The sequence below is a fragment of the Dermacentor andersoni genome, chromosome 8 (assembly GCF_023375885.2).
Source record: "Dermacentor andersoni chromosome 8, qqDerAnde1_hic_scaffold, whole genome shotgun sequence".
In the NCBI taxonomy this organism is placed as follows: domain Eukaryota; kingdom Metazoa; phylum Arthropoda; class Arachnida; order Ixodida; family Ixodidae; genus Dermacentor; species Dermacentor andersoni.
In genome coordinates, this window is record NC_092821.1 from 33,336,711 (window position 1) to 33,364,038 (window position 27,328).

At 42.3% G+C, this 27,328-nt stretch overlaps 1 protein-coding gene across 1 annotated transcript; it reads right to left on the reverse strand.

Moving 5' to 3' along the window:
* Positions 1–534: 534 nt before the first annotated feature.
* Positions 535–25,440, reverse strand: LOC126526465 (probable cytochrome P450 6d4). Its single transcript, XM_072290154.1, has 9 exons — positions 25,311–25,440; positions 21,851–22,088; positions 17,352–17,482; positions 14,609–14,705; positions 11,783–11,846; positions 11,603–11,711; positions 9,741–9,831; positions 6,342–6,482; positions 535–640 (listed from the first exon to the last, which is right to left on the reverse strand). The coding sequence occupies exons 1-7, from the start codon at positions 25,431–25,433 to the stop codon at positions 9,745–9,747; spliced, it is 849 nt and encodes a 282-aa protein (XP_072146255.1). The 5' UTR covers positions 25,434–25,440; the 3' UTR covers positions 535–640; positions 6,342–6,482; positions 9,741–9,744.
* Positions 25,441–27,328: the final 1,888 nt, after the last annotated feature.

Genomic DNA, 27,328 nt, shown 5'->3' on the forward strand with positions numbered 1-27,328 from the left:
ACAGCAGCCAACACTAGCAAAGTTTATGGATTTAATTGAGCATGCTGCATTAGCCTAATATGTTGTTAATATAAGTAACCAAATTGCTTTCGTCATGCAATCCATCCCGATTCAGTTTGTGCTAGGAAAGCACTTGCCTACACTTTTTGTTCTGTGCATTCTGTATTTGAATGATGCCTTCTACACTGCATTTTTTTTCCTGCTGGTTGATGTACATTGGTTTCGTTGTGTGTATCATTATGTATGAATGTACTACTGCTATTCTTGAATAGTCTCCAATCATTATGTACTCATTTATTGAATGCTTTAGTAGTGTTAATTGATGTGACTTGTTGCTCACCCCTGTAAAAATCCCCATGGGGGATTGACAGTATTCTATAAATAAATAAATAAATAAATAAATAAATAAATAAAGTGAAGGATATACGAAAAACAACAACAAAGTACCTTCTATTCAGCATCATTTCATAAAAAGCGAAAATCAATTGAAGTGGCTCGAACAATCATAAAATGACTTTCCGTGACGTGAGCGGAGACCAGCTCAATAAGCGCTAGACGCTGACCGATGCATATGCGCTGGCCCAGGCCGAAAGGCTGGCAGGCAGTCGCGTTGATGGTGCTCTTGTTTTCCGGACTGAACCTGCATTTAAGAGATATCGAAACAGTGGGTTGGTACTGCTTTATTTCGACAGCAATGCAAGTGAACCGCAAGCGATAAAACATTAGATGTCATTTCCCTTATTCTGCGTCGTTGTCAAAGTCACGCTCAAGGAGGGAAAAGAAGTACCGCCGAAATTTAATGAACGTTCTCCATATGAAAGGCATTTCGCAGTTTTGCCGTTCCACGTATTGTTTGCTCCCCCCCCCCCTCACAATAGAAAACCTTCCTCACCTAATGTGCAACAAAGGTAATTGGACCAATAGTGTATTATCCTAAAGAGAATGACTAACAATGCTAGCTCCGATATTATGCTCAGTTGACAAGTGTCGAACAAGGACCGGCTTCATTTTATGATTGTCTATTGCCCTACAGTACATATTTAACTCTACCAGAAATAGTCGAGGAAGCTGCAACCACTGCCGAAACAGAAACCTCACTAATGGAACCAGACGATCTTCAGTAGACAGACGTCTGCCTGTAAGTTACCGGTAAATGCCGTTTCTTTTGGTCGGTATTTCGCGATAGTTACCGCGGCAGGCCTATTTAGCGCGGTGCCGAAAGGTGTATGTAATCCATTGTGGCACAAAGGGCAAGCAAACAAGGAAATATATTTACTAGGTACTTGCAACAACAAATTAGTCTATCAGGGACGTTCTCTCGAAGGGACCAAAGTTTGCCGTTCAACCTAAGCTCTCACCGGCAGCTCTTCTGGGCATCGTCAAGCTCGTCTCCAAGTTGGCTCCGGAAAGTGAAACTGACCGCTGTTTGTCGGAAGGCATCGACGTTTTGGTCAGATGCAAGACACCTATGAACGTTGTTCCTGTCAAAAAGCAGTGTCCTTTCTAAAGGAGCATTCGCTGGCTTTAGTTCCGGCGGATAAAGAAGGAGGCTTCTTGGTGTTACCTAAGGAAATGTATTTATCTAGAGCAGTAGAAGCCATCAGAGCGACTTTTGACTGCCGCACCAGTATCTGTTTCTCTAAAGTAAAAGACAATGAAGCTAAGAACTTGTGCGCGAGATAGAAACCAGATTTCTGAATTAGTCTCTTGATAAAAAGAGAAAATTAAGCTTGTAAACGTTCTTCACATTAAAGACCCATAAAGTGGACTGCCCGCTTAGGGTAATTGTCACTGCTAAAGACACCTGGCAGTTGCCGGTAGCCTCGTTGCTGCAGAGCAGGTTAGAATTACTGGAAGTTGACGACACCTTTTTAATAAAAAATTCTGAGCAAGCTATTGCGTTCCTACGAGTAAATTCTGACAAGGGGTACTTGGCTTACTCTTTTGACGTCAAAGTCTTATTTTACTCTATTCCTCACAAAGAGCTCTTCCTGTGCATTGAACAATGTATTGACAATTACGGAAACGTTGCCTTTCAATATGATTCACAGATTCATGTTGAAGCCTTTTTAGAGTTGTCTTTGTATTTAAGATCCACCTACGTGTTTTGTAATGGAGGCATTTTCTTTCAGAAACACGGAATATGTATAGGTTCGTCTATGGCACCGAAATTGCTGGAAGTTAACGACCCCTTTTCAATAAAAAATTCTGAGCAAGCTATTGCGTTCCTACGAGTAAATTCTGACAAGGGGTACTTGGCTTACTCTTTTGACGTCAAAGTCTTATTTTACTCTATTCCTCACAAAGAGCTCTTCCTGTGCATTGAACAATGTATTGACAATTACGGAAACGTTGCCTTTCAATATGATTCACAGATTCATGTTGAAGCCTTTTTAGAGTTGTCTTTGTATTTAAGATCCACCTACATGTCTTGGAATGGAGGCATTTTCTTTCAGAAACACGGAATATGTATAGGTTCGTCTATGGCACCGATTCTGAGCGACCTGTTCCTAGCCAACATTGACAGAACACTAGCGGCGCGCCTCATGAGTTCACGGGTTGCTCGTGTCTTCAGGTTTGTTGATGATTATTTAGTTTTAGAGGAAAATGTTGAAAACATTACTCAGTGGCCGTTGACACACCTTGAAAGAATTTTCAGAGAGGGGCTAGCGCCATTGGTGATCACAAGTGAAGAGCCATACGGTGGATCAATTAGGTTTCTTGACTTATAAGTTTGGGCTCCAGTCATTGCTGTTGGCAATACGAACCGCGTGCAAAGAAACCTCTTTTTCCCTTCGAATCTGTGCATTCGAAAGTCGTAAAACGAGCCACAGTTATGTCATGTAACAGAAAGGCGTTGCAAAAATCCTGCCATCATAGCATTGCTGACAGCTTTGGGGAGCAAATGCGCAGGTTCATGGAGATAGGTTATCCTTTCTTTGTATTAGTATTTGAGGGCCAATGTTCGCTCAAAGTAATCGGAACCAGGGCACCATTATGTAGGAAGGAATGTTGCGGTCCAAGCACAGGAAAAAAAAATAGTGGTGATGCCGTACATTCATTCTAAAAGCGGTGTTTTCCGCACCGGAAAAATTGCTGAGCATGTGTGCAACGGTAAACCCAGGTGCCACATAGAAACGAGGCTGTGAAACACAACACAGAAAAAGTTCGTCCACTGCACTGAGGGAGTGGTATATTCTATTCCACTGCAGTGAGGCAGAAAGTACATCGGACAGATTAGACGATGCTTGAACGAAAGATTAAAGGAGCATGATTATAACGTTTTAAAAGCAGTCGCCGGACACCGTGGGATACATTGTAGACATTGCGGATGTCGGCCATTCTTTATGAAATACAAGATTGTGAGCAAAGATGGCAGCCAAATGACGCGAGAGATAATCGAAGCCGCCGACATGGCGCGTTTGGGAAGTATGTGTGTGAGCATGTCATGAGTCTCCCTTAGTTCAAAGGAAATAGATTTCCTCACGCGCTAATCTGAAATTTTGTATCCTGGTCCTTTTTTGCGATATCGAGTGCAGCAAAAATTATCACATGACAAAGCCGGCTTGGCATTGGTATATGGCCATGTTTGTAAAAAATTGTTTTGTTTATTTGTCTTTTCTCACAACACTCCCCCCCCCCCCCCCCCCCCGAGTATCTTCCTGTATTTATTCCATTGACAGGGGAATACAATGATACTTGCAAGCAGCGCTCTGGTGGTGTGTGTTTCTCTTCTGTGGGTCTCGTCAAAATGTTGCACAATCCTTCCTCTAACAAATAAATGGCACAGCAGACAATTCCCAAACTTTGTCGTCTTCAGCACCGAGCTCCTGCTCTCTTTCTCAATGCTTTGTACAGCGCTGTAGCAATATTCCACAAATAGCAATGTGCAATCACTGAGTGGCACAATATTGTAATGACCGCTTCTCCCTTATATATAATATACTGGCATCTCTGCAGCGCCTACGATAAACTAATTGTTTGCGGATTTTGCCTGACATCGTTCTGTTCAATGACAGAACAAACAAAGGACAATTCATGGGAACGAGCGATGGCACAGTGTATTAAGGTTATGTTAAATTTTGTTTTGCGTACTGGTACTTTCATTTTGATTTCATTCTATTTACCGTCATTAGATTAGTAATGGGCTCACTTCCACCGCTTCACTTGCAGGGAGTGTTGGTAAACACCAATAGCCATGAAGCTGCGTGCAACTGATCATGGTAAGTACAATACTCTGGTAAAGGGAGAGAAACAGGTATTTCAGGAATGATTAAAGTTCAGTTTAAAAGCTAGGACATGTGCATTGTTTACTTACAATGAAGGGTCTACATAAGGCAGTTCTTGAAGAATTTTTCCCCTACGAAGTCTATGTGCGCCTTATGTTCAGTTATATACTAACTTGGGTGTTTCCTGTTGGAATGCACCGTACGGTACACATGAGACCGATGTCTCGTTGGTCAAAATAACGCGCCCCAGAGACAACGACGGACGATGCAGCGGAGGTGCAGACAGCACAATTGAAGTTTCTGGCAATGCATGAAGCGATAAGCAGCTCCGAACGTCGCGCTTGTTCCCATGTACGCTGTCAAAACCCAACAGTAACAGTATATGCATCTCCCAAAAAATCAATATTATTCTGAGTATGGTTTCAGCGCAGTTAGAGCGTCGTAGAAATAATGGGAATTCACTGGCCTGAATAATATGAGGAAGTAGTCATTACATTACGTTAAGAGGCTTCTTCATGCGTTGATTCTGTGACGGACCGTTACTAAACCTCGCCAGGTTGGCAATACATTTCTCTCCCTGCTTTCGATCGATCGCAGACATTCACTGGGTCTCTACATATCACAACCCGCAATCCTTTCTAGAGCTTTCTTCTTGCCTTCATTCCATAGTAGACATTTATTAAACCGATACAAGTAACCGCTACATTTTCAAATAGTATTCCTACCTTCATTCCGTCGCAGAAATTTAATAAGCCTCTGCAGAACGCCACTGCATTCTTCTTCACGCATTTGTTCTATCACGCACATTTAATGAAATTCTAATAGCCACCACTAAGTTCCCTTAAGAGCACTCTTCCTGCGGTAATTACATAACAGAAATTTATTAATCATATACAAGCGGCCACTACACTCCTTTAATAACAGTGCTTGACTGTCCAGAACATATCATCGCTTTCTATACAAGAATCCACACATCAGAATGTAATGTGGTGGAGCCAGAACAGCCCGCCGTTAAATTAGATCGTCTTATCAAGGAGATGGCCCACCCGAAGACAGCTCAGGAATATAATCGCTTCGCTGAGCGGGCCAACAGTTAGACGGCAAAAGCAGCGTCTCCATGTACAAGAATAATACAGCGGGCGCCCCATGTTCTTTTCGACGAAAGCCACCTTTCTCTGTCAAAAGATAAAGAGAAAAATGACATCGTGTGGTGCTTTGTCATATGGATCAAGCGTACCATCTTTTGATTGTGACTGGAGATATTAGAACCATACTTCACGTTGCCGATCGTCGTCTTTGAGGTCACAACGGAGCACGTCAGATTGTGTAAACTTTTTCGGAAGCTGCCAGAAAAATACGCCTAAATTTTATCGCATCCGCGAATAATATTTTACGTAACTGCTCCCGAGTTGTTTTATTAATAATAAAGGCAATGTGCAGTATAATGTATACACAGCGAACCTTGTGTATTGATATATACATTCGTCATTGACATATAGCAATACCCTCAGGATATGTAATAATTATTAGAGAGTACGAAACTTTATGGCAGTCATATTCATTCCGCGAATAGTGAGCACACATTCCATTATACCAGCAATAATTGTGGCTCTGGCGTAAGTCTTTGCTTTTCTATCTGCTTGATTGCCTTCATCAGAGCGTATTAGGCGGTCCGCATATGTATCGCCCTCTACGTCATTACCGGGCTACGGTAAACGTGGATGATACTAGCAACGCTGTTATCGACATCTTGTGTCGCTTTGTCCGACATCAATACGTGAAAAGTGCTTGCCTTACGTTGGTGCTCACGTCGAAGCAATATCCAACAAAAGGTACTGCATGGTGCCGATTGCATCGCTGCCGACGCTTTACACGAGCGCATAGGTACTACATGGTTCGTTACTTCAATTTTAGATATGTGTCCCTACTGTAAAAAAAAATAAAGATGCCACCAACCCGGCAGCTCACAATTATGTCTACGGAAACCCAGCATACCTTGAACGGCAATGACGTATATAGACAAGCTAAACCACTCTAGTAGTGTTCTCCGCAAAAAGCCAACTGCGTTCCTTTGAAATGAGTGGCCCTCCAACAACGTCAGCGTGTGCTCACCTTTCCGGGTCAAATTTTTCAGGTTCTTTCCAGTACTGCGGGTCATGGTGCAGCTGGTACGTAGGCACCAGAACCGAGGTTCCTTTCCTAATGAGGTACTTGCCATAACGATAGTCGTCGTATGCACATCGTGTAGTAAATCTAGCGAAAAAGAATTGGAGATTCGTAAACGTGAATGTGTAGCCAATCTAAAGATTGTATGCATCTCAATCATACAGCAGTTCAGATTCCTTGCAACATTGCAACACGGGCTCGCAGTCTTTTCTTTTCTTTTTTTTTTCTGAAAGACTGCTTGAGTACCTCATACCGACTTCAATAAGCTTTGCAACAATAATGCGCGCGAGTGCCATAAAGAGCTTTAAATTGGTGCTCTTACAGCAAGATGCGTGCATGAAGCGGTCACTTAAGCTCGTGCTTTTTATCACGCGTCGAGAACACATAGCAGTATTATTCGTTTGAGTGACAATAAAATGTGAATTCGGGACCACTTTATTTTCAGAATTCTAATACCAATTCGAAAGGAAACCCTTCACATTTCAGTTCTTAAATTATTTTTGCCATTCTTAAAATAACAAGAGCCCGCATACGAAGAGCGGGACGTTTAATGCGCTCTGAATTAGTAGATATAGCTTTTCCGCCAAATTGTAACCTGAGAGCCCATGCTTGTCACGATTAGTTGCCTGTCGAAAAAAATAGTAATTAAAAGTTCTATAGAAATATTGCACTATGAATCAACGTGACGTTGCTGTCTTGTGTGTAGTACGTCTGACTTACCATAATGCCAAGCCGAAAGACACGATTGTTCAATCTGCAAACGTCATTGCCCTTTAAAGCCTGCTTCATAATTTTGATTGGGTGTTTACTTGTGCTTAAAATAGGATAACGAAGAATTATTGCATTCATCATGTGGGTTTGGAAGAGCACTTGAGCTTCAGGTAAGACTTTTATCAAACACACTGCCAGCATGCGACCGCCAATTCATTTCGGCCCTGGTTCAACAGCGGCTCCCAACGCAGTGCGAAGAGACTTCAGTAAACATTTTTGCCTGATCTCAAACAACAAACCTTCAGTCATTTACGCCAATTACAATTAAATGCAGCGTAATAACAAGCACGTGATTTAACGCAGCTTTTTTACCCATAATATTCAATATTAGCGTTCAAAAAGTCGTAAAACTTGCGGCGACAGTGTTATCTCTGTTAAAGCTCTCGAAGTTGTATCGGTTCGGTCGCCCGCTATTGCGATCACAAAAATTGTTTCAAAGTGTTCTGCGAACCGGAATTCGCAAAATTTATTTTCTTTGCGATTTCTTCGTTTAAAGCTGGTTACAATTGCTAACGTGCCGGATTTATACGACAAACATCGCTTTAAGGGCTCCGCGTAACGAACGAAACGTCGAAAGGGTACTGCCACAAAAGTCTCTATCTCTACCTTTTATTTGCGTTAAATGAAAGGTCGAACACTTCAGGGCCTAGAAATAAACCTGGAAAACGTCATATCACCACCCACAATCAGCTGTATTACTTATTTCCACGAACCGGCTTCTGTATTCACACCGAGAAACTGCTTGAATCGTGGCGTCATGATAGCAGGGTTTGCTGCTACGGCTGCTGCGGTTGCCATAAAGAAACGCAACCACAAGATACGTGAAAGGGAAAAAATTCAACTGACCGACCCCCAAATTTTGAGCTGGCCCACCCCCTATGTTAATTGGCGCACTACCGAATTTGAACTTGGACAACACCCAAATATAAGTTGGCCGACGCCCCAATTTCAACTTCGCCCACTCAAATTTCATTTGGCCCGTTCCCATATTTCAAGTTTCCCCCCTCCCCCCACACAGTTTTCAGTTTGTCCGTCCTTGCTATAGGTGCCATCATGCCTTTTCTGTGGAACCCTATGTATGCCTACGGGAATGCATAAATCTCATCGTATGGTGTTGCTACGGTGGAGCAATTGCCGGCAGCAACTGCAAGGCTAATCCCACCAGTAGCCTACAACCAATCAGCTCAACTCAACTCAACTCATCGTATGGGTAGGCTCTCATATCAATTTAATTTTTTGTTGGTTCAAATTGTTCCTTATCACTTAAAAGCTAATAATCATCTACAGTTACACTATTAAGACGACGAAATCTCTTAGAAAATTACGCATTTTTGTGCAGATTCAAGCAATTACGCTTTTCGCGTCCCGGGCAGATTTTGAGAATTACTCGCCAGAGAATGCTTGTACAATAAAAGTGTCATCAGCCCGAGTGTAGCCCAAACCACTAAACAAGAAACTGAGGCAGGATTGCTTAAACATTTGAGTTGTGTTCTGTATGTAAGGATCAGCAACACTGTAGGCGATGACACTTTTTCCCGTCTACGAATATTCCTCAGCTTTCGGACTTCTTCCGATCAAGAATGATTGGTCACTTAAGAAACATGTGCAGCACTACTTTTTTTAGAGCAGCGTAATCATAACTAACTTCATTGCTACTCGAAATATGCACGATTTGACGTCATTAAGTCACGATAATATCGGTTACGCCAGGTCAAATGTTGCGAAAAATATTTGAACATCAAATCAAGATAAATGTCTCCCTACGTTCATTCTAGCAACAATTCTGTAATACAGTTCAGTAATATACAATTCAGTAGTATACGATTCTGTAATTAGGTGTCAGTGCAGTTAAACGAGAACATAGCAAACCCGCATAAAGCGAAAGATCATTTTCTTGAACATACTGAATGATCCTGATATAAAATAACTGCCTAATAACCATACTGTAGATCGAACGTATCGAACTCGGGGAGTTCGCTGCCAGCACCATTAAAGTGCTTGCCTGCCATTAACTCACCATGAAGAGGAAGTCAAAACATCAGGTCTACGCAATTTTGCGATTGCCAAATGACATCATTAGTGAAGCTTAGAAACAGTTCCAGGCACAGCAATATTGACTGCCGACTACGCGCACTTTTGTTCTCTAAAAATACGATTCCGTGCTCGATTATTTTCTTTATTGGAGATGAAAAGCTGGTACATAACGAGCGCACCACAAACGTGTGTGTAAGTTTGTAGTAGGTAAGTGGGAGTAGTATACCAAATAATTGATTTACTGACCTATTTTGAACTGAAAAGGTTGTTGGTCATCACCGTGTACGACCCTACTCCTTTGAAGAGAAGATTTTGCATGTTTCGTGGGATAATTTTAACCAACACAACACGCCCTTAATAAACACTACTTACATTGGCACCTTACTTTTTGTCGAATACCGTCTTTTCGTGTAGAGTGCCCGTTTAGCTAGTAGCTTCTAAGACAAACTTAATTAAAAAAAAGAAAACACCTGCTAGCTCACTTGTGCCGTACCCTAATCATGGAAACTGGTTCTCAAACAGGTAATGAAGGTTTCTTACATGATTACTGGCGGATACAGCCGCAGGGTCTCAGAAATGACTTGGTTTGCGTAAGGAAGAGTCTAACAGTGCGAAGAGATAGGTGGTCTCCCTGAAAAAGGCACAAGGAACACATGCGCAATTGGCACACCGGAGCTAAGATCAGCAGAGGTACCGAACGAATTGCTGAAGATCACTGCATCTTTTAGAACAATGATTCCCTTTTCTTGAAGCGACATCGTCAAAACTATAAATATTATTCAATAATCATAAAGTTATTAGTGACAATTGAATTCTTCAAATAAGTAGCGACAGGCAACATTCAAGTGATGGACACAGGAATTCGCGCTGCTTATTGATACATAGGGTACGGAGAAATCGCGTGCTGTGTACACGTCAGCATGGTACCAGTGGTTGAAGGTGCCTGAGGACTGCACTCCCCTGCCGACAGAGGAAGAAACGGAGACACAACACCAGTACGCTTACTGGTATTGTATAAAAGAATTTTTCGCATGTCGGCACCACCGCGTAGTCTAGGGGCCCCTTCGATCTCGCCTACCGCATTGAAATTTATATTGCACGCGACTGTACAGGTTATAAGAGTATATTAATAGTTCGCGCCTTAGTCATTAGTATCATCTCTATTGGCGACGACTCCTCACAGTAAAGAATTTTTTTAATGATTATTGTGTAAGATTCTGCTCATTTTTGAGTTTTAGTATTATTACAAAATTACCATAAGATAGAAATTGAGCAACGATTGATGTGTAGAAGTTTAATTTATGGTGACTTGAATAAAAGTAATGCATCTGGGCACCTACACGGGAACTTGTTCTTTAGGCCTCGAGTCTCTAAACACATGTTGTAGGTTGAGGAAAGAGCAACGCCACTTCTTATGCCTCGTATTTTACCGACAGGGTCACACATTCTTCTGTGCCGCTCATTGAGGTGACCACGTGTTGAAAAAATTGTATTTGCGGTAAAGAAATAACCTTGCCTCGATGAATAACTGACAAGATTTTATCGACAGCATGCCAGGGTTAAGTACCAGCTGCTTGGGGAGCCCATCACTCTAATGCAGAAGTCACGTGTAGCTGACAGAAAAGTAGAAGTATAAAAATCGATAAAGAAATGATGCAGGTCCCAATTACTGTGTGAACTGGTCTACGCGAAGCTTTTATAAACAATCGACACGAAATAGCGGAATAAGACAAGGGACACGCTGCAGATTCCAGTGACTGCCCGTACCTTAGCCATTATGCTGGAACATGACGAGAAACTGCAACTTTTATTTAACACTAAAACGTTTTGAAGAGTGAAAGAGTTCAGTATTGAACCAGCAACGGTCAGCTGTCCACGCGGCTTTACGTCCATGCAGATGTCAGTCATCGAGAACTGAGACAGAACTATCGTGATTTTTTTATCACGACCTTGAGATGGTTGTGTTTATATTTTTCAAATTTTGTCTTATACAGGTATTGTATCCCGAATCCTGGTATGGTCTTATTTGGTCTAGTAATGTGAGCCACAGTACAGTACAACTTGTTTTACATAATATGGTGTCTGTCGACTACCACGAAAGAACCTTGTAGAATCACTCTTGCGCCGAGCATTGTGCCCTGGGTCCCATGGTGGGAAAAAATTGTTAAGAAAGCCTCCGTCCCGTCATCTCGCGGCACCGTTTTGCTGCTTTCGGGACACAAACTGAAATGATCAACTGAGATTGGTGCTGTTTCTGAACGCTTTAGAGAAGTTTCGCCAACTCCTCAACTGAAGCAAGCGCATTTTTTGTTCCTACATTCAACGGGTGAGTACATACCGCTAAGACAAATTAGAAACATGATAATTATCTAGCGAACAAAATATTCAAAATACGAGCTAACCTCTGTATCGAAAGCGTCAAGGACCTCCTGACGCATTTTCTCCTGCACCTCCGGATACCTCCCCATCAGATAAAACCAGAAAGTCAAAGTCATCCTTGTGGTATCGTATCTGCAATTAAAAAGAGACACCGTATTTGCCTAATATTTCCGCACTCCTATTAGAGTGACAGCGATGCTTACCCTCCAATAAAAATGGCCATGCAGTTTGAAGACAGCTGGTTTAGCGTCTCTGGAGGGCGGGGTGCTTTGGAGAAAGCATGACCGAGGTTAGAAAATGTAAAGAAATATATAATTTTAGCATTCGGTGCAGTTATAACGCGCGTTGTCAGCTTGAACCTTGATGCTTAATCACACTTTATTTGTTTTCCTGTAATGTAGCTAGAAAGATACATTAAACAAACACAATAAGAAATTACTTTAAAAAACTGGGCGCTACATCTGTGTTAATATAAAGCAGCTTACGAGGAGATTTGAGCACAAGCAATAATTTCTCAGTGTGTTGTTTTGCCCGTTAAACATTTCGTAAAACTATAACCTAGTGAGCTGTGCCAGAGATTATTTCCCCAAAAGCGATTGACATTCACATCTTCGTACATTTTGGGTTTTTTCTGCCAGAAAGGACAAAAGCCGAAATAATTTTTTTTTCAGTAATGTTCACAATCAAAACTTCAAATGGCATTGAAAAGTGTAATCCTTGCTTGCGTCATCGTGGAGTTAATAAAACGTCCTCCACGTGATTTGAATGATACTGGTTGTTAAGCAAGGGCCGGTAAATAAAAAAATATTGTATAGCAGGTGCTTTATTGTGCAGTTAAGAGCAAAATCTGATTACCTCTATGGCCACAATGCAGCCTAAAAAAAACCTGCATCGTTTCTGTGGTTGGTTCAGTCGATCTGTCACTCATGTCATGTCGACGCGAGCGCACTTTAGGTGTAGCGATCCAGTCAACCATGCCCATTCGATGTTCAGGAAAATAGAACATGCAACGGAGAACAATTGCTGGTGATTACAAACGAGTAAGGCTTATCCGCTAGCATTAAACGGACCTTGAGACACCACTCAGGCTTGGCAAAAACACGCATTCTGCGGATAGCATATGCTGCTGTGAACGTCTCAGCTAAATTTTGGCGTCGTGTGCGTCGCATGGAGCTCGCAAGCGTAGCGCGAACTCACCTTGTTTCCAAAACGCTCCCTTTCAACATAAGCCTTCTCCTCGCTCTTTTCGGGCTGCTTTGCTTCGTAATAAAGCAGATTCCCATGCACGGCTGCTATTCCAAGCATGAGAGAAGCCCACGAATACACGCAAAATTGCCAGGCGACTGGCCTCTCGCGGCATTTCGTGCTTATTCGCGGGCTTCCTTCATGCTTGGAAAACACTTTTACGTAGCACGTAATGAGCAACAGAAAGCTGTATCGGGTTTCTTTAATGTTGCTCTAGAATTCTTTCTTTGACACTTTTCAGCTATTTATAACTTTTGATAAGCTGACAAATATACGAATTACGTGTTTAAGTGGGATGCAAAAATAATCTGAGTGCCTGTAAGAGACGAGAAACAACATTACCCTAATTATGTCCAGCTACTTGGCATTTGCATATCTTTAGGTATTGCCTCAAGTTGCGTGGGACACTTCATATAGGAGTCAATACCACAACCCGTCAAAATTGCTATCGTTAAGGTTTCCAGAATAGAAACAAGTCGAGCATGCCGGATTCGACAAATGGCTCCTCTGTGTCAATGTCGCTTTCAACCGCTTGCGTGAGTTGGCGTGTGCTGCGTAAATCTCGGAAAAAAGTCTGAGACATAATTCCCAAATGATGTCGGTAGTCAGGTGCGAAGAAGCTGCCGTACGCGCATCTTGCCCTCTCGTTTCGAACGAGAAATGGGATCCCCTAACATTGAAAAATAAAAAATGAAAAAAATTTCGCTTGACCTGTAATGTTAAGGTTCGTGAACTTTACTACACTTGGAGTAGATTCATAGTGTTTTGACTAAATCGGCTATTGCCTAAAATGAATTAGCTGGTGCTTGGTATATCTTGAGTGAGGCTTGGTATACAATGAGTGCCAACAAGATTAATTTGTATGGTTCCCACAATAAACTGACTGGTATTTTTGAGTAAATAGAGCAGGAAAATCTGTACACGTCATACTCCTTTTTAGAAGTTGACTACAGTGATGAGGATAGGCTATCATAATTTATGTATTTGGCATCTTGCATAGCGAATTAGAGCACAATACTGTGTTTGCCATATAAGAACTGTCGTTGCAAACGCACTAGTCGAAATAGCTCTATGAAACATTCTGCCTATACAAGCTGTGTAGGTTTGTTGAAGGCCCATATATATTGTGGTGCTTCCCTTGAATATGCCTGGTGTTAACCAATAGTCATTAATTACCAACAGATAACGTTAAAGATGTACGCGCTTGCAGGCGTTGGTGTGGGAGCAGCACGAATGCAGAGGCCGACGTCAGCGCATAATATCATATAAATGCAATCAGGCCTTTGAACGGTTTCTTGCCGCGTAGTTTGTCACGTGCTGTAGCTATAGTCTGGTACCATGATAAGGTGAGCACATGATAAGAATTCAGCTAGTTCTTATCACTACGCTGAGCCTGTTGCGAAAAAGTGAGCTTAATAAAGGTATAAAATATGCAGAAAATTTTGGACCGTCGAATGCGCCCAAAGTAGGTGTTGCTAAAGCGAACATAAAGTACGGTCAAAGAGGTATTTTCGATGTGCTATACACACCTGTATGAAGTTGTTAATGTGGCTTTATAAATGATGCTTCAACCTTGTAAAACCTGCTGCTTGCGACCTCCTTCAAAGAGTGGGCTGGGCATCCAAAACGTATCAGGGTTAGGAATGAGTTTTCAGCAATCTCAATATCTTCTTTCCGTGGACATGATGACGTCTTGTTCTCTTTCTCGCACATTTCTATGTTATTTACCTTATTTCTAATAAGAAGTTTCGTCCAGTAGGTTAGGTCAACAGTTGACGTGATACCTGTGTTGTCTACACTGACGTCATACATCCCGACTTCGGAAACTTCTCCCTCTACAAGACCGTCCAGAAGAATTTGTGCCATGTCCGGTACTCTCGCCTGAAAAAAGGAATAGAGTAGAAGGCACATTTCGACACAGTCTTCCGGAAATAATGGTTATCACTAAATATCTGCATCTACAGACGCACAAGCTCTTTAATCTCTCCATGTTACCGAGATGATTACGCTAAGGCAATTCCTTACCACCGCTGCACTCATGGGCAAACAATTTCTGGATATCGTTTCATTTTACCCACTTTTGATTTCTTAAACAAGCATCTTTATTTATTGCTTCAGCGATGCGCTGTATGAGTTCTCGATGTTCCATATTCGCGTCGTTCGACTTAAGGCGGCTAAATAAGAAACGTAGACGTGTATTTTTACGCTTAAACGTAAAATCTGTGTCATACACAGCCCTTATGTAGCGCTGAAGGCAGGCGGTCATCGCATTGTCAACAAGACTAATAGATAAGCTAGATTACAGTATAGTTAAAGTAGTTTCCTAAATTATCTTTTATATTCGCAATAGTGGGCCTAAATAGCCAAACATTAAATTTCGTAATTCCAGTATTTGTACTCACCCGGTTAATATACAGCTCTCTCTACACCGACGCCTTGGCGGTAAGCGACAAGCTAAGAGAGCATTTGTAGAGCTGACCATTCGTCTCATGCATTTACGACTACCGACTGCAGGTGCAAGAGTATTGGCGTAGTCTTGCCACCACAATGCAGCAAAAATTAGTAGATTCCGGTAGAGAGCGTTTTACAAAGAAGAACAGAGTGTTACGGCTGCCACCAGTGGTTACAGCTGGTATCACCAGTTGTTACGGGGCAGCTATTTCGGCGACCTTTAACAGCGTTTGCTTGGAGACTGAATCAGATTGACCATCGGAAAGGGTTCAGCAGGGAAGACAAGACGACGTGAAGACAATAACAGAAGTTTAATGCACCGTTGCGGGTGAGCGGTGCGCTCCAAGCGAAAAAGTACAAAAACGTTCAGCGTGCGTGTTCCTGCAGGAATGGGCAGAGATGTGTCCGTGGCTCTCGCTGGCCTTCTGCCTTGCACCATCAGGGCAACGCTTTTCTCTCTTGCTTCTTGGGTGAAGGCCTTGTGAGCACACTGGTCAGTTCACACAAAGGAATACCGAGAAAACCTACTGGCTTGCGTAAGTGTGGGGAGCGTAGGTAACGCTGGGTCGACACACAGGCCAGCCCGTACGCAGGAATTCGGAGAGAAACCACTCCGTGGCGTAGAGGGGATGAAAGTAGATTAAAGGAGAGTAGCATTTGCACCGGCGCGTAATCCCGCCGCTCACGCCCGGTGGACAAGTTTTTCATGTTGACAAGGGAGACGACGATTAGGCATGTCGTGTCTTGGCATCCGTTTCCTTCATCACCACACACAGTGAAGCGTAACAAGAGCCGAAAGACACGAACAAAATCGAAGTGATGAACAATGCTCAAACAATGAATTTCATTGGAGCCAACGTATCGACAAAGGGACCTCCCTTCGTCAATTGCCCTGACAATGACAAGTCACTTACAAGACTCTCACACGAGCCTCCTTGCCCAAAAGTTAGGCCCAGAGCGACCGTTGCAGTGGCGGGCTCGGGTGTAGGCGCTGCGTCTTCCACCCTTCCAGACAGATATCCAACACCATGGCCGCTGCGGATTTCCGTTGTGAGGCGCGACGTACCCAGCACTTCCACCAATGTGTGACCGAGGCAAGATGTGGGCGAAACATATATTTACAAAATATTTACAAAGAAAGCTAGGGCAAGGTAAGATGTCTGATCCGGCCCGCGTGCAATCGTCCTCATCGTCGTCTTTGCGTATTCATCCAACCATCGATCGCTCCGTAACAATATAATGGTGCATATTGTACAGCCTTAAAAGTATGTCTGTGTCATAAAATCTAAGAAAAATATATGCATGTGGGTCATATAATATAACACAGGTAAAAAAATATGGGTTTAATGATAAAAAAATTTTACCTATGTCAGAGATCTCATAGACTGCACTAATCCAAGACCGATGGAGACGCAGCTCTTACCGCCTATGAGGGCCGTCTGTCAGCAATTTCGGGAGAGAGGGAGAGAACGGTATTATAAGAGAAAAACTCAGGCGCTAGACTACCTACAGAATAATCCTAATCTGCAGGCTGAAAGCATTCCATGTTCAGGTGACTGAGGTGTAGCTGCAGGACGTTAGATGTGCATAGGTAGTAATTAAGCAATTTACATTATTTGATCCCTTCGCACTCTGCAGACAATTTACCTGTTCCCAGATGCGCTACGTGGCAGAAATTGTTTTATCAGAAATGTAACTCGTTACATGCAATTGGTTACTTAAAATATAATTGAAATACAGCTAGCGTTAATGAGTACACCAGCTTATTAATAAATTACAAAGGTATTGCGAAACGTAATTGAGTACAAGTAAATAATTACATCTGATTGATTGTGTACAAGTCTGCTTGGTACGCATTAGGCTCTGTATACCAGAATAATCACAGGAATATAAAGAAATATAAATTGAGCATAATTAGGTTTTACCTGGTGAATGTCACTGGCTCTAAACCGATGAAATCTCTGTGGAGAAATTTAGGCTTCCGAGAGACGTCACATCTAGCAGTGATTCAGAATTGCTATCTACTTGTACAACTGATACACACTACCATATTCCAAGTTAGGTTAGATTACGCACCTGCGGATTTTTTCGTCGGTATCGAATGACTTCTGTGACTTTTTTGGTCATTTCTGCAAGGGGATTGCTGCTGATAGCGCCGATGACCTTGAACGCCAATTTCAGGAGCCATTCCGAGTGGTACAGGTTCTCTGAAAAAGGTCATATGCCAGTTCCTATAGATTGTTATTTTCAGCAAAATGTTTGTGCCAATGATCAGCGAACCATGCAAATTCTATGTCAAATACATGTGAGGCAGCATAGATAAAAACTGCCTCAAGCAAATAGGTTGAATGGGCGGAGTCTACTATTATCTTGTTTTCGTTAGAATGCATGTGTTCAAACTTAGGAAAAAAGTACATGGTTGCTGAAAAGGTAAAAAAAAAACACGAATGTTTAGATACTACCGCGACTGTGAGTCTCCGATTTGTGTAGGAATAACTTCGGCTGAAAGTTGCCGCAGTTACTTGAAAACGACAGCTTTTTAGCAAAAGTGTGCTCTTTTTGCAACATAAATAAGTATTAGTGTGCGTTCAGAAACATTGCGTTAGGCTATGTGCCTTCTATTTAAGCTGAACTCAACTAGACAAATTATAGGAATGACCCAGGTAATCTCTGCCTTAGCGAGGTACGAAGTACATCCCAAACTTTGGTGCGGTATGTTTAGAAAAAAATTAATTTAACGAACATTCAGTTAAAACGGTTGCACCTTTTTTTTTTGACTGGTGGAAGCACCCTTACAAGTCCTCTTCTGTTAAGCTCTTCAGAAGCGTTGCCGTTACCTTTTCACATTTCCGATAGCCGCCATCTCTGGAGGACCTGTTTCCATTTGGGGAACAAGAAATAGCAGCCAGGGGCTAACTCCGGCGAGTTGGAACGGTGTTCAAGCACAGTGATGGGGAACTGCGGTCCAAGAACTCACGCAATATCAAAACAGACTGCGCATGAGCGTTATCGTGGTGCATAATCAAGCGTAACTCTTTCGACAAATTTGGTTGGGCACCTTGCACGATATCCTTTAGATGATTCAACACGTCGTAGAAAGCTGTATTTACAATTTCATATTGCGATGGAAATACTTTGAGCTTGATTACGTGGCAGTCATAAAACACTAAGAAATTGTGTTTTACTTTTGCTTTGTTCATCGCCCCATTTTTTTTTTTTTTTACTTAGGCTCTCTTTTTTCGACGTGGACGTCGCATTCGTAAATAAAGCGCTCGTTACCGGTGATGACCCTCTTTATCGCAGTCGTATTCTTTCCAATGAATGCAACATTACATTTTTCGGATGTTTAGCTCGCAAGTCATGATTACAGCATAATCTTGGCGCAAATCCTTGTAATATTCAAATTCTAATTGAAAATGTGGTGAGTGGACAACTTTCGCAAAGTAAGTGCGTCTGCTTTTACTCTAACAGCCATTGAGCCGTCGCTGAGCCTAAAGGAACACACACGATGGATGTTTTAATTCTCTGTCACTGTTGGCGTCTTCACGGATTTCACGACAAGGTTGCACTCAGTTAAACACAATTCGTTATTTTAGGGCATTGTTTTCATAGGCCTGTTGCATGTTTTGTAGAATTTCAGCTCTTTGTTTCGCTGCTTCACTAGAAATAATTTACTGATCCTTTGTTCTGTGTGTTTGCGAATGTACAGTTATGTGCAATATGACTTGAAACACCCTTGTTCGTGGTCGAAAGGCTCCAGGGCTGGACGGCGGCTCTGACGTGCGAAATAGCGTTTTAATACCTTTAATTGCAGCTGTGTTTAGGTCTGTAACTTACCCTGTGTCTGCGCAGCCGTACAGTCTTGGAGCCCCTTCGACCACGGGTACTGGTGTTGCAGGTCATATTGCACGTGACTGTACATTTAGATAAAAAGCTAGATATGTGTTGTACAAAAAGTACACCTTAAAGTGCTCTCGTTTCACATAGAGCAGTACCGCTCGTAGTATATGTCAACCAGGCCCCACTGAGTAGAGAAAGCAAGATCGATGGCACTTCATTCTCTCCCCGTTATTTTGCTGACTCACTGCATGAACTCCTGACACAGACTTCGTACTATATAATGTCTGTCATCAACTCATAAGAGCGTGAACAACAGAGCCCATATTCACAAACATTATCTGCCGTAAGTGGTGCCTGCACAGCTGCTAATAGGGTCAGTACTAGCTGCGAATCCGCATTCACACAGAAAAACATATTTTCCGTAAGTGCTCCTGTGCCATTAGATCATGGCCTACCCAATCTTTAAACCAGTTCGTAAGTGGACAACGGCTGGCTCGTATGTATAGTGGTCCTCATGCAGAGGGGCTCCACGTGCTGAAGGGAGCCAGTGCCTTACTGTCGGCACTTCTGTGGGTATTTTTTATAAGTACCGCATTATTTTGCTGGGGATCGCAGTACGAATACATAGATGAAAGCATAGAAGAAAAGCCTCCCATAACAGTTAATAACCTCCAAGGAGAAATAAAGCATGGCTGTTTTTGACAATCTAAATTTTAAAAATTATATTATAGGGTTTTACATGCCAAGACCACTTTCTGATTGTGAGGCATGCCGTAGTGGAGGAACCCGGAAATTTCGACCACCTGGAGTTTTTTAACTTGCACTTAAATCTAAGTACACGGGTGTTTTCGCATTTCGCCCCAATTGAAATGCGGTCGCCGCGGCTGGGTTCGATCCTGCGACCTCGTGCTCAGCAGCCCAATACCATGGCCACGGAGCAATCATGGCGGGTTCAAGATAAGTTTCTTTCGCTTGTATATTATTATATAACCTATATCAGCAAGTTGGCAGTTGAGGTGACAACGCCATCGCTTTCGATTTTGACGAATGCAGTATTTGGTCTTCCAGAAGGTTGTATCGCTGATAAGAGATACCCATGATAATTGAGTGACATAACCTAAGGCATGATCAGAGGCGACCACGGCCCAGTTAATTATTATTACGATATCATCGAGCGATGCACAAGGGACGAGCCGCCGCGAGAACTACGACGAAGTGGGTCTGAATGTCGGCCTGACGCTCTGGCTGCAGTCCAGTGTAAATAGCCTGTAAATAGCCTCTTTCGTCTGTGGCTTTCTACACATAACATTCTGGTGGAGGTGCGGGGTAATGAGCAATCACGGTGAAGAGGACAGGAGTGTGGCGGCCGGTGATGATAACACGTGTCGTACACATGCCGATGATAGGCACAGTACCGCCACACAGTCACTGCTCGTGTGCCGCCATTCCAGTACGACTTTCAAAATTTTCGCGCCACTCCAGTCAAACTCTCGAAAACGATTAATCGAACAAGTATAATCGATGAGGCCGATTAAATGAAAGGTAGACATCGATGAAGATTAGTCGTTTTCGGGGATACATTTAATCTATTAATCGTTCGTCGATATTACCAGCCCTACATCAGGTGTGTTAAGATGGAAGAGCACGATGCGATTTATTGCTCGATTGACATGCAGCGACGGGGTATGGTCACGCCAAAATCGCGTCGCTGCCGGCTCCTGCGCGTCGGTACGTGATTAGGGGACTGCGAATATTGCATTCTTTCGAATAACCAACCAAGAATATAAATATTTTATTCGGTCCTCGTATCGAATAGTAACGAGGTGTAAATACGAATATTTTCCGTTAAAGATTTGTATGTTTCCAATCTCCAGCTGCCCGCAATTAAGCATAAACATGCTCCACGTACGGAACAAACTTTATGGCCGAGGGGATAGCAGGCTTAAAACAAGAGTACCTGCGCAGTGCCGCACCTTACATTGCTGAGTGAGCCACAATTTTACGGCTAGACTTCGGCCATTCGCCTTCCCCGTTGAGTCCGGGGATGGCTTGCACGAAGATTTAATAATGAAAATAACAACGTATTTAAGAACGCGTTCTTGTGCGGAGTAGGCGTTGTCTATGGAACACTTAAGAACGCGTTCTTAAATTCGTAAATATTTTCGTTATTAAATGTTCGTTCAAGCCGTCCCTGAGCATGCGAAGAATGGAGCTCCTATAATGCTCGATTCGTGCATTTAATGAATAACGCTTCATGAAGTACAACGTAACGGCAGGACGTTGATAACGTTGTGAATATACAGGACGTGAAGATAGTTTTATATTATTGCCGCGAAAGGCACTTCAATATTGAAAAGCTATCAAAAACAACTCGATTCCATTTTTTTGTGCCACTATTCTACACACGCATTCGATTCCATCTCCAAAATTATTATTCTCACGTGGACGCGATGACGCGCGCACGTCCACTGCTGACCTCTCCCCTGTCGTGGAGAGCTCAGTCACGTGACGCGCCGATCGGTTCTCTAGAACACCACCAGATGGCGTTGGCTACCACGCATCACTCATGGGTGGTAGCCATGGTATCATGCTACCATGGTAGTCATAAAAGCTGCCACTTCAAAAGAAAATATGAGTTCAGTTGTGATCGGTTAATTGGCATCATTTTCCTATTTCTACCATGGCTTATGTCACTCAAGTTTTGCTCGCCGATTCCCCTCATTGTTTTTACTCACGGCCAAGGTGGTAAAAGAAGCCCGAAGTCAGATTCGTGAGGACTGCGAGGGCGCTCTTAAACAATGGGTGGTCAGGATTCCGTTGCACGCCCGTGTCGATGCCGTACGCTGCCTTGCCAATCACGTCGAAGGTGAAGCGCTCGCAGAGGCTGTTGATGTCCACGTCAACGCCGCGGTCAGCGTGCTCGCCCAGAACACCGATGAACTGCTTCTGGGCGTGCAGCAATGACGGCATCAGCTGGGGCATGAATAAGGGCATACCCGCATCACTTTAAATACGCCAGCGTCTCGATAAGCGTGCTTTCTATAACGCGTTTGTTAGATCACTGAAAGACGCTCGTAGCATTGGACAATGCAGCACCGACAGCCCTCTTCTGTTCAAGATTGATACAGTGTCTTTTAACTACACGCTAACGTATCTGCGAGGTATGCGAATTTCTTGACTTTGTCAATGCCTAATTTTCACCAATTTCTTGGTAGTTAGACATTCAAACAATGTTGTTGGTAACGTATTTATTTACCTTTTCTTTAAATAGTGCAGGCACAAAGGCACGAGCATGAGGGGCAAAGTGCATAACAAAGAAACGTTTTGCCAAATACGGAATAGGTGGGATACACACGAGAAAATATGGGAATGCGAAGAAAACAAAAAGAAAAATCACGATTTTGTAAAAAAGTTTATGAAACGGAAGTAACGAACACTAATTTTATAACGTATGAGTTTCAGTTACCTATACAGAATTAAGACTTTTTTTTCTGGTAAACTGTTCTATTTGACAACAGTTATAGGAAAGTAAACTTAAACTAGTTGGCACTGGCAGAGCATGGCGTTAGGGATTGAGAAGGCGCATGCCGCGTTCCCTGAGTTGATATTCATGAAAGATTCCTTGGTTCTTACAGAAACATGAAACTTTGCAATGAACTAACACAGCCACGATACTTGGAACTTTTCACATCGTATCTAAAACGTTTCCGGAAAAAAATATCTGATTTTTTTCTATATCACTTATCAGGCTACATAGCCTTGTTCATTGTCCTTGTTCTGGTCACCTTATCTACATGTTGCAAAATTAATTGCTGCTCCTGCGCCACTTGAGGAACTACAATGTTTTCGACAACACCTACTAGATTAATTTTGTTTGAATAATAAATAGATTATGTTTATCACGCCTGCTTGAAAAGCTTCCAATATCACCCCCTTCAATAATGTTCTCGATTTTTCCTCCCTCCATGGCAAGTAATAAATCAGCAGGCATCGAAATATATGTTGTTATATTTAGCTGCATAGCTCGATTGCCTGCGTATTACTGCATCTGGCTTGATCTGACGTTTTGGTAATTGAGAGATATTAAGCAAAACCTTAGCGCAAAATTGCCCTCTCTGTACATGTACACTGCGCATTTAGTAACCTTGCGAAAATAATATTTTCTGACGATTTTATGTTGGCCTCCTAATTACGAACTTTGAGAAAACTAAGAAAGCCTTTCGACTACGCGCTACGCTTACTTCATTCCACAAGTTGTGTTGCCAAAGTTCATACTGTAAAAATTACAGGGTCTCTTAAGATATCTGTTGAGAGGTGAACGGCGAAAACCTATTCTTCCTCCTCTTATCATTCGCCTCATTAGTAAGCATTTTTAGTCATTTGTAATCAGTTGTATCCGTTATAATCTGTCGTTAGACATAGTGGTCTTTAGTGTCCATTAATAGTCATTGCAAGTCATTTCAGTCATCATTAGTGACTACTGGTCATTACTAAGCATTTTTAGATATTTATAATCAATTGTAGTCGTTAGACATATTTTTTTCATTTCATAGTCATTACTAGTCATTACAAGTTATTTTAGTCATTATTAGTTACTACTGCTAACTGGGAAGCGTTTTGAGTCATTTGTAATCAATTGTGGTCATTACAAGTTGTCGTTAGACAGACTGGTCATTTCATAGTCATTACTAGTCATTACAAGTCATGTCAGTCATTATTAGTCATTACTGCTAATTAGTAAGCATATTCAGTCATTTGTAATCAATTGTGGTCTATTACAAGCCGTCGTTAGACATATTGTTCATTTCGGTATCATTAGTAGTCTTTATAAATCATTAGTAGTCATAATTAGTAAATACTAGTCATCATTACCCTCTACCAATCCATATTATAACGTTGTCCTTCACTAACTACCACTATTAATAATTTTTCATTCTTTAATCTGTCTTTAATCTGTCTCCATATGGCGTCATGACGATTCGGCGGACACTCCGGCGGTCAGGTCTGCTGACACAAACTTGACAATGAGCTGTAGAAAGGCTTTCGCCTTGCAAACAATCTGTTCATACTACTTTGTTCTTGGCTCTTCTTCGCAAAGGTCCGCGCAGAATACTCTAAATGAGAGGCCTTTAAGAAGCTCACATTCTTGCGTTTGGGACTTAGGAGATGCATTTGTATTTGGGCACTAAATCTGCGGGACTTTTAAAGGCTACGAAAGAACAGCGGACTCAACGTAGTCTGTAAATCTTCAAAATACATATATAAGAATGTGAGTTTGTGTCTGCATATGTTTATATACGTAAGCATGCAAAATTCAGATATGTAAGCAGCAACACTGCTATTAAGGAGCGAAAAACAAAATTTTTTTGGTCCAACTTGTACCAAAAGAACAAGCAACGATACACTAAGACCCATAGCGCCGAGCATATTCGGCCATCGATAAACCCGAACAGAATCAAATCTCGGCGGGTGATTATTTATGCATAATGCAAAAAGCAGCGTATAATCCGCGTAAAGTATGACGAAGGTTCGCGAAGGATCTGGAAGCGTTGCGTTAAAGACGTGCTCATGGGTATTTTCGCAACAAAATTTGTTGTCGCTAAAAAAATACACTGGGTGATAATTATGCACCTGCGTACTAACCACTCATGTGCATAACAAAAAAAGATATAATTCCATATATTGAGGGGTGCTAAAGGAGCTATGTCTTTAAGAGAAGTAATTTCTGTGACTTTGTTGCTTTTCTAAACAGAATGCACATAATGTCATTGGAGGATACCATAATGCTTTTCTGTAGAGAAAATATTTGTTGCTAAACGTTTAAAAGCCTGCTACGTGTATACATTGATAACGAGCTGGGATCACGACGTACAAAGAGGACATATACCATAGGAATGCTCAAAATTAGGGCTTGTATTTGTGTCACTCTGCCCTGTCGTGTCGTCTTAGCACTCGTGTTTACGAATAACGAAGTGCTAACCAGCTCTACAAGTCATCCAATTACCTAAGTACAGTTGTATACGACAGAAAGACACACTGGAACGGTTTAAAAACGAACCTTTAGTGGCGTCAAGTTATTGCCTAACCAGGCCGCTTTCTATTTCGAATTTTGTTGTTCGCGGCAATAACAGTAAGCTGTAATAGTGACACCACCTCAGAGCCCCTCATCAGCGCTCCTCCTGTGGGATCACTTACCGCTCTGAGCTTCGACGACGTAAAGAACTGCGACATGCAGTGTCGAGAGCGCTTCCACACAGAACCCTTGGAGAAGACAAGGTACTTGGCGAAGAGCGGGTCTTGCTCGTAGATGTGAAACATGCGCTTAGAAGAAAGGGTTTTAAACAGTTTTAGAACACGTTCATATAACATGTTGCTCGCAAATTATTAAAAAGGTGCTAAAGCAAATGCGAAGACTAAATTCACATTCACTAGCAACATAAACGAAATCTCATACTGAGGCCTTCGTAACTGGCGCACAAAGCCTGTGCAGTATTTCGCATTCCTTCAAACAACGTTCGCTGAAAAAATTTATGGTCAACGGCGTTTAACTTAGTGAGCAGTAATATATTCAAGGGCTTGGCTGTGCAAATGCATAACGCAAGCGCCGTGTGATTTGTTCAGTATTTCAAGCCACAGGTGCTGATAAGAAAAGGACACTGTTCTCTGTAGCACTATTTGGGGTCATTACTTTTCGGAAAGTAGTGGGCAGACTATTTATCGGGTGTTGTAATTGCACTCTGCTTGATTATTGTTTAATTCGGCCTGCCTTTGTTGCATTCTATGCCTGGATTCACGTGTCTTCGTGTGAACTTTATCTGCCTTTAAATGTGCGCCAAGGCTTTATTCTAGTTATACACTATAACTACACTTTATGTTTCTGTTTTCTCTTCCTGTTTTTTACGTGAAATGACTTAAATGCGCAGTGCTTCACTTATTTATATGAGTTGACTTTAAGTATGAGTGTGTTCTTAGGCACTTTTTCCTACCTGTGGGCTTCATTATGTGCATTTGTGCTTGGCAAGGGGCCGGCCGCACGCATTTAGGGCACTTACATCTCCTAAGCTTCGTGTATAAAAAACTTTACTTCACGCGAATCGCGGCGCGCAATTTAGCGAAATAAAAAAGGAAGATGCTGATTAGATCCATTCCGAGAAAATGAACCGAGCATATCTCTCTATTCTGTCTTTTCTGGCTTAAAGCTGATGGCAAGTCAAAAGACGAAGTGCCTCGATATTAGCAGACGTTTTACTTACACCACGACTTGAAAAATTGTTCGCCTCCTTGATGAATATTTCGTTTATCATGTCGAGATCCTTGACCACCATGAATGGCGTATCACCAATGAAGAATCTGGGAAGCGCATTCACGAATCAATGGTTCAAGTGTTCGAACAAGAAAACTACAAAAATATCAACATTTGTACGTGGCAACGAACCGACTCCGCGTGCATGAAGCACTTCTTGGGAAGCACGTAAGCACAGAAGCCTACAGATTGGTCCTACTACCACTTGTACCAAAAACACATCCAACAAGTTTTCGACAGATTCCACCAAGAGAAAATAGGTTTCATCTTTCTCAGCAGCGGTTGGATCGCTCTGTTTACCGTGTTTCTCGCTCTAATCACAAGACGACACCGCAGCGGTACCTCATGATAAATCATCCGTGCTCTGCACACAAATATCTGAAGACCTCAGCGTGTATTAACAGCGCTTAAAGACCCAGTTACACAAGGAAACTCGCAATTCCTGGGACAGTTATTAGATGGCCTCCAAATCCATATCACAAGGACGGCTCTCTCTCTCTCTCTTCCTGGGTAACTAAACAGATGTCAAAGGCAAAGTTCTTGCTGAATTCACGCAACCTAAGCAATTGGGCAACATGGAAACACGTCATGGACGATATGTTTTAGAGACGACGTACAACAGTAGCTATCTTTCGTTCAGCACACCGAGCAAGAGATGCTGGTTTCACGGTGCTGCATCCCCATGATTATGGCCGTCAAGTAAACACTTCACATCAATGCTCGCACCTCCTTGCTGAACAAGTATTGCCACTTTTAAGAGCTTCGAATTTTCCGACGTGCCTCATAGCCCAAAGCATGGAGTGCAGTTACAATCGTGTAGATTCCTTAAATCAAGGAGCTTACACAGAAGTTATGTTTACAGAGAGTGATTCTATTGCTCAAGCAAATTTCTGCCTCCTGAAGCGACGCA

Bases quoted from the DNA above. Each gene is read 5' to 3' on its own strand.
- LOC126526465 (XM_072290154.1), bottom strand. From the start codon at position 25,433: ATGTTTCACATCTACGAGCAAGACCCGCTCTTCGCCAAGTACCTTGTC. The intron at 17,483-21,850 runs GTGAGTAAAAAC...GACCTTTTTCAG, and splicing joins CTTCTTTTACCACCTTGGCC to AGAACCTGTACCACTCGGAA. The intron at 9,832-11,602 runs GTTAGCTCGTAT...TGCCTTTTTCAG, and splicing joins TTGACGCTTTCGATACAGAG to GGAGACCACCTATCTCTTCG.